At 43.5% G+C, this 22,155-nt stretch overlaps 1 protein-coding gene across 2 annotated transcripts; it reads right to left on the minus strand.

Moving 5' to 3' along the window:
• Positions 1-1,308: 1,308 nt before the first annotated feature.
• Positions 1,309-21,805, minus strand: LOC126531366 (protein TAPT1 homolog). Of its 2 annotated transcripts, none has more exons than XM_050178869.3 (9): positions 21,608-21,805; positions 17,728-18,119; positions 14,151-14,289; positions 13,171-13,268; positions 8,263-8,413; positions 8,085-8,194; positions 2,996-3,055; positions 2,804-2,934; positions 1,309-1,462 (listed from the first exon to the last, which is right to left on the minus strand). In XM_050178869.3, the coding sequence occupies exons 1-9, from the start codon at positions 21,768-21,770 to the stop codon at positions 1,330-1,332; spliced, it is 1,377 nt and encodes a 458-aa protein (XP_050034826.1). In that variant the 5' UTR covers positions 21,771-21,805; the 3' UTR covers positions 1,309-1,329. The 2 variants fall into 2 exon arrangements, with proteins under 2 accessions (XP_050034826.1, XP_054927090.1); XM_055071115.2 differs by having other exon boundaries at positions 2,804-2,945.
• Between the last annotated feature and the right edge of the window lie 350 nt (positions 21,806-22,155).

The following is a 22,155-nucleotide window of genomic DNA, read 5'->3' on the forward strand; positions in this document are numbered from 1 at the left end:
AGGTTATACTGTATGTACGAGCAACTGTGGCCACATCTCGCGAAGTTTTACTGTCAACAGAACAGTAGACACAAAGGTGTGCTCGCACGGTTCTCTTTCTGTAATCTAAACTAGCCTTGGAGCTGATAGTGTATTCAAGTTGCTTACTGGTATTACGCTTACCATGTGCATGCGATACTAGCTATTTATTTCGCTAAGCATATTAAGCTTAGAACACCAGCATGGAAAAAAGAAACACTGCTATCGAAGTCATGGTTAGAAAGCAAGCACAAATTAGCTCATCACACATGCGCAGCCATGTTCCACATCTCACTCTGCCTGCCATGGCTGTAAGTGCGGCTGAGCGGATACATAGAAGCACACCCTGCTTTATAGGTGATCTGCAGCATGTGCAAAGAGTGGGTGTGCCGAGACGGCGTGGCACCACGTAAGCTGTCTTACCGTGAGCTTAGTATTGGAGGTTGCGTAATCCTGAGTTTCGGTGACCCATTGGAGCATGAGGCAGACGAGGCATTCGCTCCCTTCTGCCAGCTCTTTTCCCGATAACGCCATCCCAGTGTGGGCGATGCTATCAGCCACGGGTAAGAAGTCCACGCGAAAGCGTGGCTAGTTTCGCTTAATTCGTAGCGCCGAGAAGATAACGTCGGCGTACGTGGCATGAAACCGTATCATCTATAGCTGACTCCCAAGTTTGTCAATATGAATTGTTTTCTCATTCAAATTTTTTTTTTTCCCGACTGCCCGATAATCTGCAAAATGCTGAGGCCCCTTTCCGTGTAAGAAAAATCGATCGGTGACTACTTATTTGCATAAAAGGACGAATTTCAATACAATGGAATAGTGATATAGTAAAGCAAATTGACGATTTTACCGACTTCGTTATATTGAGGTTTAACTGTATTACATTCAAGAGAAATAGTTCTGTGGTTTTGTTAATCCAGAGCCACGACTTTGTAGCGGTGCCTTCCACTTGATTCTATCCCACTCGTACCATTCACTGTTCACGGCCAGCTGATCCCATTGATAACGTGGGCAGAGCTTCACTCCGACAAAGTGCAAAAAGCATGAAAAAGAATAGCATCGAAAAAGGCATCACTACAAAACCCAGGACCTACTACTCTTTACAGCATTCTTAATAGCTGTCCCTACTTTATAGGAGTCGCTGTAAAAAAAGCCCCACTAGAACTACACACTACTATTCATAGACTGTTTACATGGGATGTAATCTCTAGAAGGTGTAATAATGAGTACTTTGAGTACCAACTAGAAATTGCCATGGCACTGCGTGATGATGCAAACATGTTCTGCTCAGTGTGTGACGATGGATGTTTATTCTGGAGACTTGGGCCTTCGTGGTTGTTTCAATGGAGAGTCTTCCTGTAATGACTGCCGGTGCTGCTCGACAATGCTGCAGGCACGGCTCAGGATCACCAGGTTCAGCAGCACCTTGACGCTGCACAGACTACGATATTGTGCATTACTTGCAAATGGCGATCTGGCATAACATGGTCGAGTTAGCATTAGAATGAAAAATGTTGAGTGCTCAACTGCTCACTCTACTATTCACTAATATGAGCGAGGAAAAAATATGGGAAATTCAGTTGTCTTACATATGGTAATGTATGCTTTAGGAGGAAGCCTTACTTTAAGGCCAACTCATATTTCTATATTAAAGTATATCTAAGATGCACAAGTGCTCTAAGACAAATTCTGAACTGATTTGAATAAAATTTGTTACACTTTAAGATAAAAGTCTTAGTTCTGCTGGCCATGCAATGCAGAATTTTTGTTTATAAGGCCACAATCTTTTTTACGAAAGTAGATGAAAGTATGTAAGCTTTAGAAAAGTACAAACTAAAGCACAATTTTACAAACCCACAACTCTGCACCACAACAGATAGTATAGCAGTTCTGTAAACAGTGTCTGTTTGAGCATCTAAAGTGGACAAACGTGATATATAACTTCACTGTTCACATGAAATTGTTACAATGCTTACGAGGATCTCTCAAGAGTCCTACTTAAAATTCGTGGTTTATGTGTATCAATCTTGTCTGCTTTATAAGTTTCAATAGGTGCAGTTTAGAGAATAATACCACTTTTTTATGCTGAGTTAGAGAGCTGCAAGATTTATTGCTCAGTATTTCCTAGAGCACAGCTCTTAGGCACTCGTTCCTGGGTTGAGCTTCGGCATCCCTTGGCCTAACTGTGTCAACACGCTAGTGCCACTGCTTATGTGTTCATTGTCATCTTCCACAGCTGGCTCCGATTCCGCTCATCATGCCAGCATTCCCATACTGCCCTTCCCTCTTCAAAAGTGCTGATGGCACTAGCCCACAGCCAGTCAGTGCAGTGATTTCGGTTTCAAATTCCTTACCTCAATATATTGTTAAAGGAAAACACGCATACAGCTGCGCTCAAATTTTGTTAGGGAGTACCATAACTGCCGGACATATTTTTTTAAAACTTTGCAATCATGAATTTTCGTAAAGAAATTGATAGCTTAAATCCATAGTCTATTCCCTATAGTCAGTAGATTTTAGCCTGCAACAGATGTCTCCAAAATTGGTGCAGTGGTTGCTGAGAAAACTGACCATTCCCATGTACTATTTAAAAAAAGAGCTCATGAAATAAAACCTCCTCTTAAATACAACAGTAAAGCAGGGTGGTAAAATGTTGTGCCACAAAGGTTCCTGGACATAATATTCACCCTTGAGAAGCACTACTGCAAATGTTGATCATACAATTACGGACTGGTTTGGAGCAGGCCTCAAAAGGCATTGGGATGTGGAAGATGCGACTAACCACAGGTAGGTGAGAAGAGCTAGTCGCACTGAGCAAGGCGGACATGCCATCACCCGCAACACCAGGGCTGCCAAGGGCAACGGTGTGAAACCAAGGCGGCGTGACACCAGATCCCCGTGGTCTGAGGGTGCCTGCGAGAAGCCTTTTGCTAAACCTTTCCTCTGTGGTCACGTAACTACAAGATTGGCTTACCGTGTGAAGCTTGCTACTGGCCAGGTCATAGGCCAGGCTGGTCAGATATTCTCGGTAGACCTGCGTGCATAAGCAGCCAAGAGTGACCAATCACAATCCTGCTGTAGAAGGATGACAAGACAGTTTTAACCTTTCTACTGCTGAGCATAATCGTTACTCACGCAGAAAATTTCAAGCAAGACCTGCTAAGGATGAGTCTAGCTTGTCCATACACTACTCCACTAGCAATTCTGAATACAAGTACCCAAGACAACTTGTCCATTTTGTATTAATGTTAGACTGAGTCCTCTGTTCTGCTTAGTGGGAAGCATTGAAAGAAATCAGTTTTGGCATGTCATACCAATGTACCAATGTGGCAATGACACATAAAGTGTCTTATGTGGTCTTTGTTCTGGGCTATTTTCATTGTGAAGCTACGAATGAGCAACCGTCTTAGATATTTGGAACCTGCAATCACTTTCTTATTCGGGCCTGCAATGAAAGAAAATGGTACCATTTAAACATGTTTTTCTGATTCCAGCAGTAATTCAAAGCATTAAATATAAGAAAAAGAGCTTTTTTCATATCTGCATACAAGAAAAAAGCGCTACAAAATTGGCCTTAGTTTCCGAATGTACCTATATACAGGCGATGACCAATAATTTGGACATGCTCAAAAATGTACATAATGAGACTTAATGTATGCACTAATGACTTAAGGGGGCATGCGGGGCTGAATTGTAAACTTTTGAAGTGCTGCACTAATTCTGATAAACATTTTAGGGATGGTTTATCTTCCTGTCATTAAAATATGTTCTAAACTTGAGCACCCTAGTACAAAGAGAGCAGAGCTTAGAGGTGTCATATTGAGAAATCAAGTGTGTCAACTTAGGAAAACTATCATTTCAAAAATAATAAACATATGCTAATTGTGATTAGATACCTTCTAGATGGTTTACAGTGCAGGATAAGGCAAGTCGCATATTTTTTTAGTGTCATTACTGTGAAAATGTCATTAGTACTCTAAAAACGAAGTTCGTTTCTTTGGTTGTTATTATATGTCAGACATCTGATAATTTATTGTGTTGGAAAATATTTATGGATCTAAAAAGTATGTCACCTTGTCCCTGACAAAACTTCAGCCTAGAAATCACCTTGCAAGCAGCTTTTGGCGAAGAAGTTTGAAAATGACAGTTTTTCTAAAGGTGTTGTTTGGCCAAAAAGTGCAAGTAGAGAAAAATGAGCTTACAGATTTTAGAACACGCTATCTTACCTTACGAGAAAGTGTTTGATTCAGTCGAAACCTCAGCAGCCATGGAGACATTACGGAATCAGGGTGTAGACGAGCCGTATGTAAAAATAGTGAAAGATATCTATAGCGGCTCCACAGCCACCGTAGTCCTCCATAAAGAAAGCAACAAAATCCCAATAAAGAAAGGCGTCAGGCAGGGAGATACAATCTCTCCAATGCTATTCATAGCGTGTTTACAGGAGGTATTCAGAGACCTGGATTGGGAAGAATTGGGGATAAGAGTTAATGGAGAATACCTTAGCAACTTGCGACTCGCTGATGTTGCCTTGCCTAGTAACTCAGGGGACCGATTGTAATGCATGCTCACTGACCAGGAGAAGCAAAGCAGAAGGGTGGGTCTAAAAATTAATCTGCAGAAAACTGAAGTAATGTTTAACAGTCTCAGAAGAGAACAGCAGTTTACGATAGGTAGCGAGGCACTGGAAGTGGTAAGGGAATACATCTACTTAGGACGGGTAGTTACCGCGGATCCAGATCATGAGACTGAAATAACCAGAAGAATAAGAATGGGCTGGAGTGCATTTGGCAGGCATTCTCAGATCATGAACAGCAGGTTGCCATTATCCCTCAAGAGAAAAGTGTATAATAGCTGTGTCTTACCAGTACTCACCTATGGGGCAGAAACCTGGAGGCTTACGAAGACGGTTCTACTTAAATTGAGGACGACGCAATGAGCTATGGAAAGAAGAATGATGGGTGTAACGTTAAGGGATAAGAAGAGAGCAGATTGGGTGAGGAAACAAATGCGGGTTAGGGACATCTTAGTTGAAATCAAGAAAAAGAAATGGGTATGGGCAGGGCGTGTAATGATGAGGGAAGATAACCGATGGTCATTAAGGGTTACAGACTGGATTTCAAGAGAATGGAAGCATAGAAGGGAGCGGCAGAAAGTCAGGTGGACGGATGAGATTAAGACGTTTGCAGGGACAACATGGCCCCAATTAGCACATGACCAGGGTAGCTGGAGAAGTATGCGAGAGGCCTTTGCCCTGCAGTGGGCGTAGCCAGGCTGATGATGATGATGATGTAAAATAGTGCCATGGTTTCAGGCTATTCCTGATTGATATTATGGATTCCTGACTTTCAGAATCATCGAGTAGCCAACTCTACCTTCCATGCTTGCACCGACAAGGGCAGTGTTAAGGCGAGGAAAGTGCTGGACAATTACTGTTGTGAAGGGAAGTTAGATAATTTAGCTATCAGAGTGCCGTTCACTTCTGTTTAAGTTGCGAGAGAAGGAGATTTGGTGTGTGCACTGACTGTCATCTAGTTGCCTATCGGTAGTGACAGCATGACAATGGTTGAAATAAGGAATGACTAGGTCACAAGCAAGCGTATGAGTGCGAGAAACATGTTGACAAGGTTTTTTTTGTGGCCATCTGTGAAATAAAGTGACTTATTTTCTGGCAAATCTGATATTTCAGGCTATTGACTATTTGGACTTTTTGGCAGTCCCCATGGAATCCATATTATTGGTTGGCGACTATAGCTCGCATCAGTGACTGCTCTAATATGCTCCCCTTCATATGACGTGCCTTTACAAGGATATTATGCATGGAATGATTATGCGTTGCCGTCAAAATTGTTCTTGTGACTATTGAAGGAAAAATTGGCTTAGTTGAAGCACGGGCTCTGCTGAAGGCTAGGTGTTATTGCTGGCACAACTGTTTCAGACCATCCAAAGACCAAGCAATTAGCATGCAGGGTTCATTTCTGTGTTTTCAGGTTTCTTTGAATACCTTTCACTGATCAGAATGAGGATTAAGAAGCCTGAAAGTTTCGTCATAGCAAGCTAAACTGCAATTTTTTAGAAGTTCTTTAGGATGTTCCATAATTTTGTTGATAATGACATAAATACTGGATTGTATCATATTTAGCAACAACTTTGTTAAACAATAATCACTACTTGTCCAAAATAAAAGCAGAATGGCTTCATTGAGCAATGAGTTTTGCCAGCACACTCCCTTTCCGGGAAGTATGCTTTTTTGGTGCACCATCTATGCAAGCTTAACCACACTGCAGATAGAGCTGCAAACTAAGCAAGCCAAGCACCACTGCCAAAACACTTCATAGTTCCATATTTTCCCCGAGTTAAACATTTTATGAAGCATTAAAGGAACACTAAAGAGACAAATGAGTTTGTATGTACTTGTAATTAACCCTTACACATTGCAAGATAAAAAAAAGTCACTGTTACTCTGAGAGGATGATTGATAAGCAAGAAAAGATGCAAGACCAAAAGACAACTGGCGACACCGCCTTGAAGCTTCCCATACCAGCTCATTGTGCTGTCATAGATTTTTAGTGTCTGCTCGAATTTTTCATCGCATTGGTATGATGAACTACACTCTATTCTAAAGGGGCCACAGATTGAACTTGGCAAGTTTCAGGAACATTTACTGTGCCACCAATGGCCTAAATAGGAAAAATACCTTAAAATCCGCTACGTCACACTGACAAGCAGTGCTGGGGTTCTTGGAAGAAAAGAAATGGAAGCTTTACTTTTATCTTCTCTTTCAGTCAACATGCACTGACTGTAATCAACCTCTTACCGTGAAACTAATGAAAATAGTTTTGAAAGGATAGTTTATCTGTCCAAACTGATTTGGTGTTTCCCCTTAGTGCCCTTCTAAAGGGCCATTCACCAGGTTTGGCCATTTTAAACAGACAAGTGCAATGACTAATTCTCTTCCTTCTGCTTGTTTTCACATTGTGCAGTCGAACATGCAGGAAATGAATCTATTTGGCATTTTCTGCCGGGTTACAGCGAGCGATCGCGCTCTTTGATTGATGCACGTTGACGATCGTGTCTGCAAAGTATTACACTGCTGCACGCTGAAAAGACAGCTGAAATTTAAAACCAAACACCATGTGCCTTTCTTCTCAAGAGCCCTCGCTCTTAGTCAGAAAGTCGAGATCAGACGCACAAGCTCGCCTACCTAATTCGCACTGCTGAAACGTCCCTCACCGTGACAGGTAACTTTGTAAATTATTCAAGGCTACAGCAGTTATTTGTTTGATCTGTTGCTTCACTAGATGATTTAAAGTTTTGAGAAATAATAAAACCTACAAACCGACTGTGTGAGAGCCTTTGTTTTACTCTGTGCTGTAGCAAGACGGATGTACTTCTGTTTTGCCTGCATCGTGCAGTCATGCACGCAGCAAACAAATCTATTTGCCATCTTCTACTGGGTTCCAGCATGCGATCATGCTCTTTGACCCGCATGCGTATGCTTCGGCACCCGTGTGGCACTGACTTATCATACCACTAGTCAAGGGTTCTTGCGTACAGCGTGGAAAATTCTGTGACAATGACAAGTGACAATGATGCTTATTTTTGCATCAGTACAGTGTAATGTTACGAAGGGGCGTGCGGAAAAAGCTGTCATTTCGACAGACAAATACAACAGATTTGCATGCGAGACACAGAGACAAACGCAACAGATTTGCATGCAAAGTTACCGGAAGTGTGCCGTACAAAAAAAATGCAAGAGAGGGGGAAAGAAAAGGGAAGGAGAGGCGAGGCCTGCTACTAAAACATGATGCAATCCTTCGGCTCTGCTATGGGAGAATACAAGGAAGGAATTTCACTTGTGAAGACTAGACAGGGCAAGTGGAGAGTGTGTTTATGTTGGCAGCGAAGCTCACCTCCTAAAATCTTGGGTTCACAACACTTCAAATAATTCTGTCTCTGCCATCAATGAACCAATTTGAAAAGTCATTGCGGTAGACTGCTCTTCAGAGGCCGTGCAACAACTGCCATGAAGGCTGGTGAGGGGCCCTTTAACTTGTACCCACCTGCCAGGAGATTGCGTTGAAGCGTGTGACAAAGGCATGCTTGACCCAGTCCACCAGCACCTCAGCGAGCAGCACCAGCAGGCAGTCGGCCAGCAGGCTCCAAAGCTGCTCTGCGGGGATTATGGTCTCAGGTTTGGGAGTCCCCACTCCACATGTTCCATGCTGCCATTATACTCACCCTGCCGCCAGCTGTACTCCCGCATGGTCTGCACAATAACCACCAGCAGGAGCACCACGTAGTGAAACCGCTCACGCACATCGCTGCACGCCATCTGGAACAAGTTGTTCTTGGCAAACTTCTTGAACACCATGCCCTTGAGCTCCACAAACTGCAATTGGAACATGCAAACCACAGCTCTCACATCATCAGCTGTCCAAGGCACTCCAGCAACCGTATTTGTAGCAGCCGGAGCTCAATATATAACAAACACTGATATGATGAATGAAGAAAATCTAAGATTTGGTAGGCTGTGCTTTACTTCCACTGAGTAGTCTACTGCAATAACGAAACCAAAAATGCAAGATCTGACACAATATAGGTTACAGTGAAGAGAATATTTGTTCACCCAATAGCTAAAAATGCTGTATTTGGGTTACAAAAATATCAAATGCTTAGCACTAGCAGCTTGAAATGGCACAGTCTAGACCCGTAAATGCAACTTGGCCAGTAGCTTGACATGGTTGGTCCCAAACTAGCAAGCCGACATGCTGATACAGCGTGATTACACCAATTGTACAGTTGTGCATAAACGGTGATGCTAAGTGTGTTGGTAATTTAGCCTTTTTATGTGTCACACACAGTAGAATCTCGGTGATATGATCACGCCTGATGCGAATTTTCAGAAGTCCTGACACAAGTTCATTATCTTACACTGTGATAAATTTAGAATGTTGCCAACCACATTTCTTCTTGCTGCAGCAGATGATACAGTCAAACCCATATATAGTGATATCGGTTTTAACAATATATAGGTTATAACAATGAGAAGCTGCTGCATCATCAACTTTTGTATGTTTTCTATGGTGAAAAAACCCACTTACTACAATGCCCTGCTGCCCCATTATCGGTTATAACAATGAAGTCTGGCTGCTGGGTGGCCGTGGCGAAAGGTAATGGAATGTGAAATCATTGAAAAGAAAGAGAAATTTGAGCTGCTGCACCCTTGCCCGATGTGCCAACGGCTGCTGCACGCTTGTACAGTAGAACCTGTTTTTCAGCCTTCTCCGCATCACCAGTTTCATGCGCCTTTCTCCCATTGCCCTTCCATCTCTCCGAACACAAATGGGCTGCACCCATAGCTCTAAACCGTGCCACCCTCCAAAACATGAATGGACCGTGCCAAGTGTGCTGACAGCAATGCTCCCAGACTGCACACTGGCCCCTCATTCTTTGCAGTTCTGCCAATGGATTAAATCACTCATGCCTGTCTTGGTGGCACTGAAGTCGTTCCTCCTGGCTACGTGGTTTGTCTGCCTCATTTGACTCACCACTGAAATGGAAGATGGTTGATCCGCCCGCTGATCATCAGCAATGCACGACATCGTCGGTGAAAAGAAAGCGCACTGCCATAGATTTGGAAACGAGGAAACAAAGCGCAGCATCGTGATGGTCTACAATGACAAAGAAGTGTGTGACTTGGTGAAGAAGTACGGACTATCGCAACCGACAGTGTCGACAATCATCACCTCAGCAGAGAAGTTTGACAAAGAAGACTGCCTGGTGGACAACGGGCGCAAATGCATTCGACAAGGTGTGTATAAGGAGGTGGAAGAGGCCCTCTACAAGTGGTTTATCGATACCTGTGCCATGAATTTGCCTATTACAGGGCCGATTCTTACCACACTGGCGAAGCACGTTACCCCACTCATCAACAATGTGGACTAGCAGCCAGGTGGCGGCAATGTACAGCGCTTCAAAGAGAGGCACGGCATTGGTTACAAAGCGGTAACCAGCGAGGGAGCTTCGCTTAAGCAGAAGTGGATGGAGGAAACGCCACCCCGCATCCACAACTATGTAGACATCGATGTACATAACGGGAACGAAACAGGACTGTTCTTCCAGCTGTTGCCATCCAAGATGCATGCACTCAAAGGAGACATGTGTAAGGATGGCAGAAACAGCAAGCTGCGCCTCACTGGTTTTTGCGCACCAACATCGACTGGTGTGACAAATGCGGGGCATTTGTCACACCCGCTCATACTGGACGGTTGTGGTACCCACCACTCTATCATCGCAAATGTGGAAATCTTTTTCCTGTCGCTGAACATGATGGCAGGCTTGCAGCACATGGATGCCAGCATGATCACCAATTTTAAGCTAATGTATCGGCGCTGCGTCCTGAACGAGTTAGTCTTGTTGATGGACATGGCCACACAGATGAGCAAAGAGCAACCATACTTGAAGATCAATCTACTGATGGCTGTGCAATTTATCTTTGCTGCATGGTCTGAAATAAGCACTTCTAACATGCAAAACTGCGTTCGAAAAGCTTGCTTTGTATGAGGTAGCACCGACTTATACGAAGCCTGCGGAGCTCCCACCGAGGAAATGATGCCTGAACTTTGGTTCGCAGTCGAAGAGGATGCTTCGGGGCTCGAAGAGTTTCTTCATGCAGATGGTGCATTAAAAACATGAGAACTTCTAACTGATCAGGTGATCGTTGCAAACGTGCTTGCATCGGATAGTGATGAGGCCAGTGATGACAGCAGCGATAACGCGGTAGGGCAGGCTGCCTAAATGTTGTCCTCGCAGGAGGCCCTGCAGATGATTCAGTCCCTTTGCGGCTTTGTTTTCGCAAGGGACCTTCCGCTGCACTATGTGGCGCACCTCGGTGCCTTGGAGAAGGGTGTTGGCAAGCTTTGCGTAAAGCAGGCAAAGCTGACAGACATCGGGCTTTCTCGTGCAAGCCAGTGGGAAGTACATGGCGAGATGCTTGCTGTAATTTCACCCCAACGTTTCCTCTTGATTTTTCAACTTTAGTGACTGCCGTGGCAACCTTCTTGCCTTTCTTAAAAAGGTGCCTTTTGGGGCCACAAAAGCGATGCCTTGGCAGAGCTCACAAGTCACTTGTCGCTTGTGACTCATCTTCACAGTTGTTACAGCAAATGTCAATAGCCGTGGCCTGTTACACACAATCGCAGCGTGCAGGAAGCATAGTTAAACAATTAAACGAGTCAATACAATCAGCAGCCGGATGGTAGAAAGTAGCAGGGAGGGCACTGGCCATCCTGCCATTAGTTTACTCACAACAGCTTTGCCATCCCCCATTTTGCTTTCGTTCACGCAATCCGGTTATAACAATTATCGGTTATAACAATGGAATTTTCACGGCACTTACATAGATAGATAGTACTTTTATTCATATTAATTCTTGCACACCAAAATCAGGCCTACCAAAGCTTCACCAAGGGCGTGAGTGGCAGCCCCTGGCAGACAGCGAACATTAGCAAAACAAAGGAAAATAGAGATGTTGCAAAGAACTCGACAAAAAAAAAGAACGAACACGGAGAGACAACTATAGAGACATAACTATTGCAACAGCAAAAGGGATGACAGTAATGCGAAATTAAGACAGTAACACTAGATGAAATAATTAGAGGGCAGGAAGCAACGCGGAGACATACCGCAAAATTTTTTTAAGGGTGTATTTTGTTCTCATGTGGAATACACTAGGTGGGTTTCAAGTGGGTTTGACCGTACAAACAATCGAGCCACTGCATAGCCCTCAGCAGAGCCGGAGAGGAGGCCTCGTCGCACCAGTGGTGCCAAACACCGGCTGTTGTCAGGCTGGCAGAGCAGCCTTGCCACTGTGTGAGTCATATCCCTGTTGCCAGGGCAACCTGCGTCACTCTGCCTTGAATCCCCACCCCTCAGAAAAAAAAAGGAAAAAAGGAAAGAGAAAGAAAGCAGCTTTTGATTTGTGCAGTATTATGCAGGTTGTCGGCCATTTTCAAACATATGGCAACTTTATCAGGAGCCGGCAATCGCCTGTGACCCAGTACTGCCGCATCAGCAAGATAGGCGCCAGTCGCTTCAATGGATAGCGTTAACTTTACGTCCCACAACTTCTGTCGTCTTCAGCACCTGGTGACAATTCTAAACTCTTCTACCTTTCTGCCCATCAGATCACACAATATGCAGTAGCTTCGCCTTCGCATAGAAATGTAATCAGATTTAGTTATCTTACATAAATCGTGTCCTTATCACCATCAGGCAGCAGCTAGGATGCAGCAATGAAAGATACTCCTGATAACAAGGCCGATCTTGAAATGCTGGCTTCAGAACACGCTAAGTGTGCAGCTTGCTGCTGCCAAAATGTGCACGAAACAAGCGCGCCAGTGATTCAACTTCGTGCCAGCCAATATATAAGCACTCCCGGTGTGCACCATGACTGCAGTAACGCATTCCTTTCTGTGCTTGCTTTAGCTGCTTTTATTTCTGCATGAAGAAATACAGTGCTGCGACTATCTGAACCTCCAATCTCGTGTTTACAGCGATACCAAGGTGGTGCCATTGCAGAAAGCCGCGCTAGCGTGATCAGCGGTGCTATTGCACTGTTGAGAGCACGTCCCTAAGCCCAATCTTTCCGATTTTGAAGACAACACACTAAAAAAATGAAATTTTATCAAATTCCACTCCGTATTTGTTTCAAATATTTCACCATGAGATAAAAAAAGGTCTTAGGATTGCAGGACAGAAGTTAATAAAAAAGAAAAAAAGGGAAATATTGAGTAAGTCAGTCATTTCATTGTGGTGTCCCACCTTAATTTCTAATTGGCTTCACACTTTTGGCCTACTATATGAATTTCATGTTATACGAATTTTCGCGCCGTCCCGAAAAATTTGTATAATAGAGATTCTACTATATTGGCATGGCAAGCCGCCTGCGGGCCATTAAAATTGGCAAGGAAAGCCTTTGCCCTTTGCTGGTCTGTTGGTGGCACACACTTGCATTTCTTTCCCACAGACCTAATCGCATATCAGTGTGCATGCTTAACCCGAATATCAGATATAATGAAGGTAGTCTCATTTCAAATGCGACTGTGTTACAGTGAATTTCAACAAGTGGCGGTGGTGGTGACATACGTTGTTGGACATCATGATGGTCAGCAGGGCCTTGTTCTGTGAGTTAATTGCGACACTCAGGGTGGTCGCCTGAAGCATCACTAGTAGGCAGTGGAGTACTGTGATGTCCAGTCAAGGAATTATCATGTTTGATCACAGAATAGAGTATTGTAAAGATAATATTTAAAAAATATATAGCTCCACTAGACAAAATGCCTGCCAGTAGAGTGCCATATACCTTTAAACAGTGGTTATGTACTCGCTTATAAGCAAGAGTTGCAGAACAACAGGAACATTCTGTTTAACAAGTTTTATGGCAGTTATTAGAAATCCGAAAATTGTTTTTCTTTTTTTCTCTTTTGTCAACTGTTAACTGCATTACGATGACAGAAAAGTACACCATAATGAACACTTCAACTCCTGCAGAAGCTCACTTCAGTATGTGTGCAAGTTTATTTATTTCTCTATTTACAGATATTATTTGTCTTGATTAGGGGAAGGCTAAGAGTGGTACTTCACAAGAAAAAATAGACAATAGACACTGTTAGCACGACAATTTAATGTAAGTAGTATTCCACTAGCACATGCTAAGTGTTCCCGAGTTGTGCTGTTAGTTGCACTAGTTGGTTTACATTTGTGCAGGATACCGCCCACACTGATTCTGACCATGAAAGGACACAGATTCAGACACATGCAAAGCAATGACCCCGAGATATATGCTCTAGTAAAATCTCACTCTAGTGTGGTAGCCTCCCAAATTGAGCAGTATACTGCGAGCATCCATCTAGTTAAGTTGGACCGCATTAATTTTGACCACCCTGGGTTTATTATTCATACCTAAATCTAAACACAGGCACGCTTTTGCGTTCCGCTGGTATTAGAATGCAGCCTCTGAATACCACAGTCACTAAGCAATTGCTTTGACTTTGCCATTACTTCTACCGATTATTTTGTTGTGGATAAGTCAAACACAGAGAATGATTTCACCCCTAAAAGGATACAAACATAGGCCAGGGCAAGCGCCAAATGTGCCAACAGCCCCAGGCGCCGTCGTGCCCGCCGTGGCTCTGGTTCTGTGGCTGTCCACAGCAGGGCATCCAGGATGTCCTGGCCAAAGGATGAAAACAGCTTGTCTGCCACCTGCAAAAATGGTCACAGTCAGGAAAAGAAGTAAGGTTTAAGGTCCCAAATCAACACAACAGGCTATGAGAGATGCCTCGTGTGTAGCTCCAGTTAAATTTGGGTACGCAGGGTGCTTTAGAAAAGTACTGACACATTTTTACGAAGTTATATAAGCTCTACTCTGGTTTAATTTTGAGTATGCAGGGTGTTTTAGAAAAGTACTGACACATTTTTACGTAGTTACATAATCTCTACCCCATGCGTCTAACATGTAAAAACACCACACTTGGCAAGTATAATGGCTGGGAAACACTTGTAAGATATTTTAACTTGATACTAAAGTTGTCTCAAAATGCAGGGCCTGGCATCGTTGATATTGTGACATCATGAAAGAAAGCAGAATTTGTTGATGTCGTGTGTCAATAAGGCCAGGTGCAATGACATCACTAATAAAAAAATAAACAAGATACCAGCAGCTGCGTGCATCGATTCTGGCTGCACTCGCTGCCAGAATCGATGCCAAGAATTCCAGAATCGATGCTGCCAAGTAATTACAGGAATGGAATGAGCCAGTGATTCGTGACGTCAAGATGGATCCACTTCCTTGGCCTCAAAACCGGAACTGGTTCGTAGAAATGAGCATCATAGTAAAATATTTAGGGAGCTCTGGCACTTGCCAATATATTGTAAGGTTTAGGGGGTTTGAAACTTGATGCAACGAAAAAAAATATGATGGATTGAGAATGTCATGTTAGCAGTCCTTTAGCATGAGCCTTTTTGCATCTTGCCCCTGCCAGAACGTGACCTTAGGGGCCGGGAATTAAACTCGAAACCTTGTGCACAGCAGCCACTGGGCCAATATGGTGGGTAGTTGCTGTCGGTAACTCATGAGAACAGAGTTAAAATGTTTCAAACACACACTGTTACACGACACTAATGGAATACAAGGTGTGCCTGGAAAGTAATGCAATTTTATCCGTAGAAAAATGTGTATTCAAGATATCGTTACAAACGTTTAGAATTCTTTGAAGTACTCTCTTCTGGCATCTGCACATTTTTGCCAGCGACTCTGCCATGCACTGTACGCATCCTGGAAGGAGTCGACGGGAACCACCTTTACAGCCTTTGTCACAGCAGTTTGGATGGCTTCAATGGCCTGAAAACGGACTCCTTTCAGAGCGCTCTTGATTCTCGAAAAGAGAAAAAAGTCTGCCGGAGCCAGGTCAGGACTATAGGGCGGCTGGGGAGCGTCACCAAGTTGTGCTTAGCCAGGAACTCCCGTACGCGCAGAGATGTGTGGCTGGGAGCGTTGTCATGGTGCAACTGCCAGGTATTGGCGATATCCTTTCACGCTCAGAGGACCCTTTTTCTCAATCTCTCGAGCACATGCACGTAGTAGGCAGCGTTGACTGTGCCTTTGGGGTACGAATTCTTTGTGAATCACATCCTTGGCGTCGAAAAAGACAGTTAGCATTGTTTTCACTTTCGACTTGCTCATTCTTGCCTTCTTGGAGCAAGGGGACTCCGAAGTGTGCCATTCGGAACTTTGGCGCTTCGTCTCAGGATCATACTCAAATACCCATGTTTTGTCGCCGGTAATGACACTGTCCCAAAAATAAGGTTCAATTTGCACGTGTTCCAAAAGTTCACTCACGATCACCACTAGGTTGTTCTTGTGGTCGTCAGTTAACAGTTTCGGGGAACAGCTTGGCGCACACTTTCCACATGTTCAAACTGCCGCTTATGACGTGATGCATGGTGGTTTTTGGAATATTGAGAGTCTGTGCTATCATTCGCACACTCATTCGACGGTCTGTGTTTAAAAGATCACGAACACGAGACACATCTTCATCACTTTTGCTCGTTGATGGCCGTCCAGAGTGGGATTCATCATCCACGTCTTTTTGGCCCCCTTTAACTGCCTTCAGCCACCTTGAAACTTGAGAATATGACAAAGCAGAATTCCTGTAGGCTTGCTGAATCATTTGGTAAGTATCGGCAAGACTCTTATCGAGTTTAGCACAGAACTTGATTGCGTACGTACCGTTGCTCGCGTGCAGATGCCATCGCATGTTATGACAGAGCACTATCAGGAGGCTCACGGAAACAGTGATCCTGACGCTCCCAGAGCTTGGAGCAGACTGCACTAAGCAATGATGAAAAGCTCAGAGGTCCCAACCTAACCCAACCAATCCGATTGTGGTACGTCCAATAGCAGCACCGGAAAAAAAATAACTGCATTACTTTCTGGACACACCCTGTACAGACAGGCAGTGAGTGAATTACTAAAAACTCTTTGCTGAGTGAACCAGTGCCCACAAAATGAAGAGGCAACCTAACAGTGGTGACAGAAGTAAGGAAGGTCAGCGGTCATTGAATTCAATTACATGTACATGACTTGCAGCAGAGAGCAGCTATATATATAAGGACTTCTGCATTATTGTATTGACTTGCAGTTTTCTGACATTTGCAGAAAATCATGAAAGTACCACAGCCACGAGGGATCTGTTGATGTGCGTGCATGGCTTATGCTGAAATAGAAACAGCACAGCAGTGCGCGTCCATCGAGAATGCAGAATGAAGAATGTATAAGGCCAGCTGTGTTAATGGACAAAGAATCTGCTCCATTCAGTCATGATGTGAATAAATGGAGGTACAAGCCAGATTTTGTCGACTTCCATTGGTGTGATTGAGATGCTGTAGAAAGACAAACTCGGCTCGAAACATCGCCGGAATCATCTTAGGGACCCTGGACTGAGGGTTCCTCCCACACTGCTCTCGCCATTCAAATATTATTAATAAAGATGTTTTACTCTCTCTCTTTTTTACAGCTCGGCCGACAGCCCTGAATATAGAGCTGCACTTAGGTGGTCATGCAGATAAGTATTTACTTGACACTAATGCCACTGGCATTGGTAGCCTACTAGAACCACATTTCTTTCTATAAATCACTACACGAAGAACCTTCTGGTACACATATGCTTTGAGAATGTTGAGTAAAATGCACAACTCATGGTTTGATATTGCAATGTCAAGTGTCCTTGTTTTTCCAATGAAATAAAGAAAGTACAACTGAGGAACAAAGGAGATCCTTCAAAAGCTGACCATTAGGTGAGAACTAGGCATTAGAAAGCAACACGTAACCGAAGCCAGCAAAGCAATGAATCTGGCTAGTCGGCCCATTTTACTTCTTAAAGCAGGCTAAAACGAGAGCATGACACAAAGAACAGTAACAGAAACATAACTGTGCAGAAGGACAAAGTGCATCCTCCTGTAAAGGAAGTGAATAGTAATCACGATCATACTTGTGTAGTAACTGTTGCTTAAGCACTGTTTAGGTGCTTACTTTTATATAAATGCAATGTGTACTTGTTAACGTACTGGCTCTTTGCATGGCAGAAGATGGGCACAGCTCTAGATATGCGAGGATGAGCAAAATAAATTTATAACACATGCCTCAAGCATGTTGAAAAAGATGTACAGCTTGATGACAGACTGGCTCTTGACGATGTGGTACAGCATGGATGTATCCACCTGGGCAGCCAACAGCCAGGTGCCCAGTAGCACAAGGCCCTTGAGCAGGTCGCATGACTCAGCTGGCTGCAGGCGTCGTCGACCCACCAGCCGTGCCCCGAGCAGGCCTGCCGCCAGTGCAAAGCGCACGGGCAGCAGTGTCAGCACCGACAGGAAAGCATCCGCACACTGAAGGAATCCATAACCCACGAAGCGCTCCAGCTCTCGAGGGATGCGGAAGAAGGCATAGAACTTCGCTCGACGTTTTTCGTAACGCTGCTCCTCCAGCTGGTAGCCACGTCGCACCTCCCCATGCAGGTATGACCACAGTGACCCTGCAAGGAGTTCCTTCACTTTAAAACAGAGCTGGCTTTATCCTATGTACAGTCGCGGACAGAATAAAATGGACCACGGGATCTCCGAAAACGTTCAATTCCCGGGCAGCCTGTAGCAGTAACCAGTAAAACTGCCCACGACAACATTGTTAGCATATTCTAGTCGAGGTCCAAAATGCAAATACCAGATTGCGTTGTGAAGTTGCGGAGATATTCAGCTTTTTCTTAGATTTCATGGTCCATAATATTCTGTCCGCGACTGTACATGTACAGTCACCCGAAAAGAAGATTAACACAAGCGAACAATAGCCAGAGCCGTAAAAGTTTTCTTGTGAGGAGCTGCTACTCACGAGCATGCAGACAGCAACAGTTTGGGGCCTTTCCCACTATGTAGCATGGTTAAAAGTTGCCCTTAAGGCATGCACTTAAAATGCTGCTGTTGTCACCAAACATCACTGTGCTGTGTGGGACTGTGCATCTGAGTTTTCTGGGTCTTAGCATAAGCGATTTCCTGTGCTTGTACCCCATTAATACTGAAAAATGAAAACACTCCAGCAATCTTGCTGCCAGCTTGTTTGTGAACTGCAGCAAAATGTTTCTGCACTGGTAATCAGTGCTTGAGGTGCTCTTTTGCTGAAATAACTGTACCCCAGCAGAGATGCATGGATCATCATCATCAGCCATCAGCCTAATTTACTGTATTTATTCAAATATAGCCTGAACTTTTTTATTTTGAAAATGTTACTTAAAATGAGCCATCAGCCTATGTTTGCGACCAAAGAATATCAACCTATATTTGTGAACTAGCAAAAATACCAAGCTAACGGAGTTCCTCTGTTGTACCCACCTGGGGATTATTCAGACTGGCTTTAAGAATGTTTCATATCTAATGCACTCAATGGCACCAATGACAACATTGTTTAGTGCGCCGAAGGTGCCTGCAAAGCATCTGACTTCTCTGGCTTTTTTGATGAGGATGCAGCTTATGGCATCGACTAGCGAGATTTAGTAGCCGAGCTTACGGTAAATAAAGGTGTGCAATGTTCAAATTTCTTAGTTTTTCAGTAAGATATGGGTTGACCTATATTCAAATTAAAGTTTAACCAGAGTGTTTTATTTCTTGATGAGTTCAATATATAGGGGTTGACCTATATTTGTGTTCAACTTATTTTCAAGTAAATATGATATGTCTATTGCAGGATGAAGGCCTATCTCAGTGATCTTCCATTACCCACGTCTTGCATCAGTTGAGCCCATCTTATGCCGACAAATTTCCGAATTCCCTCACGCTACCTAGCCCACTGCTGTGTTAGACTGCATTTCCCTTCCCTTGGCACTCATTCTGTTATTTCACTCTCAGTGGACATGGCATTTTGGTGCTAAGCACAATGTTGTTGGTTTGACTGTTGGCAACAGCACATGCATTTTGATGGAAGCAAAATGCATGAAACTAGGCTAATGTATTAGGATTTAGGTGTACATTAAGAGCCCCAAGTGGTCAAAACTAATCCAGTTCCTTCCACCATGGTGTCCTTCATAACCCACTTTGCAGTTTCGGGACATTAAACTTCACTATGTTTTAATTGTGTTACCCTAATCAACCACCTATGCACTAAATGGCCAGTATGACTCCATTCCTTTCTCTTAATCTCAACTATATAGAATCTCAGCTACAACCAAAGGCACATCGATATAAAGCCCAAATAGTGTAAAAGAATTATTTATGGGAACTAATCATCTGTAGAAATTTCTTGAGACAATCTATTTTCTTTTTCTATAAAAAGGATGCAGGTGTCTCCAGCCTTTATTCATCAATTTAGAATGCCACTATGCCACACCTCTAATCAGTGTAGTTAGCATATGGTGCTTTCTACCAGCCATAAAAGTGTAGCATAAGCTAAAGGTCAGACATGAATGTCAAGTTAATTTGCCAGAAGGCAGTGTGGTGCCTTGTTCACCTTGCAATATGTCACACTTAGCAATTCTCACCAATCCTAAACTTATCTGTCACTTGATGATGCTTGTGTTCTGATGTTGAGTAGTTTCATATTTTCATTTTCATTATGTTTGCTTGTGGCACTAAAGGCCTCGTGGCATGGACTCTGCTCCTTACTTTACGTGCCACAATTCACAAGAGTTAATAATTGTCATTATTATAAAACTTCTTTCTATTAATATCATAATGCCAAGAAATTTCAAAGCTTGTCCTACAGAGAATGCAAAATAACTTGTTGGCCTTGATGGAATTTTCTGAAAGACCTATTTCCCATTGGGAGGATGCACACAGAAACAAACATAAAGACAAGAGAAACGTCAACAACACTGGAAACCCTGCTTGGTAATAATTCCACCTTGTATGCACTTTTGTTGCTGCATATGGCCTTCCAGTGGCAAATGTGTTCCACAGTGAACTAATTTCAGAAATGCTCACTACTAAATGATAGAGTGTACATGACACTGGCTTGACTTTTCCCTGAAATGCATGTGAAACTACTACTCTATGTAGACTGCTACGAGTTGTAGCATTTTATTTCATGATGCGAACCAAATGTTTTCAATTGACACAAACATGACACAGACGATATTAATGTAGGACATACAATTTTTCTTCTTTTAATAAGCATGATTCAGACACAAAATTTTATGCGCCATCCATTTCTCTATTGCTTAGCTTCATGTGCGCCTATTGGTGAGGTCCTTGAAAAACGATCTAAGCAGATGATGCGCAACAATTCTGCAAAATTGAAAGTGAGATGTGTTGTATAGCTGTATGCTGTGCAGTGCCCAAAGCAATCCCTGCACTCGCACACTGCAATGAACCGGCCGAGCATAAAAATAATGCATACTATGTGCGAATAATAATAATTTGAGCTCTGCATGTATAGAAGTTTCTAGTCGCCAGAGTTCATATGCTCTCCTGTGGCGTTATAACCGTTTTCATTATAAATGAGAAACTATGACGTCGTCACAGACGGCGCAATATTCCTACGGTTTACGGTTATTTCGATCAAAATATCCAAGCGACAGTTTGGGCAAAAAGACGCAAGCATGCACGTGCTAAGCTCGTAAGTAGCTTATAGTTTAGGGCGACCTTGCGCGAGCTGAAATTGTTACTACAGTTAGTTTCGTTTAGGTCAGTGATAGTGTACTTCAAGGACGACAGACAAGGAACGTCGGGCGAGCCGACAGTGGATTCAGTGGCGCAGGTCAGCTGACCAGAAAGGGTGCATGTGCAACGAACTTGTTGTCATGGTGAAGTTTCTCATGCTGTAAATTAAAAACAGGCGGCCTCCACAAGCGTGAGCAGATCGTGTAAGTGAACGCTAGAATTCCGACACACTTTAAGGATCTCCTGAATACAACACTATGCATCGGTCATTCCTTCTCTAAACCGGTGCTTCCTTCCTCATTGTTTTTCCTTGTTGTTAAAACTCGCATCTATTCAATGCCTACCGCCCACTTCCATGCATTGGAGAAGATAAACTCACGCTTTTTTGCTTTACGCAACACATTTTTGCTCGGCCTTGTTTCAGGACAAGGCTTCACGTCTTCTAGCTGAATGTCAGCGGAGACATCGGCGTCTCCACCACTTTGGAGCGGCTGTTGTGCTGCATTGATATCTTCGCTGAATGCGTGCGCCACATCCACCATGGTGACATTTTTCTCTCGCTCCTTATGACAGACTTTAAAAGGGACAAGTGAACGAAACGCCAGCTAACATATGAAGGCGAGATCAAAGAAGGCGACCGCCACTTGGGGGCAGTGCAATCGCCAGTGTAGCCGATCAATGTTGGATATACACGTTATGCGGTGCGTGTGGAGTGGAATAGAAAACGGCTGTATATCTGATATAGGGTCCCTAGACCTACCTGATACTTTTCTGTAAAGGGCTTTACCCTGCAGCTCAAAGCAACGGGGCGGACTTTTTCAAAGCATTGGGGTTTTGGAACAGTGGAGGAAAAATGCACTTAAGGCGGCAAGAAATAACCAAACAGAGTTTATCTGATTGGTTATTTATCTGATTGGAATCACGGGA

The sequence above is a fragment of the Dermacentor andersoni genome, chromosome 5 (assembly GCF_023375885.2).
Source record: "Dermacentor andersoni chromosome 5, qqDerAnde1_hic_scaffold, whole genome shotgun sequence".
Classification (NCBI taxonomy): domain Eukaryota; kingdom Metazoa; phylum Arthropoda; class Arachnida; order Ixodida; family Ixodidae; genus Dermacentor; species Dermacentor andersoni.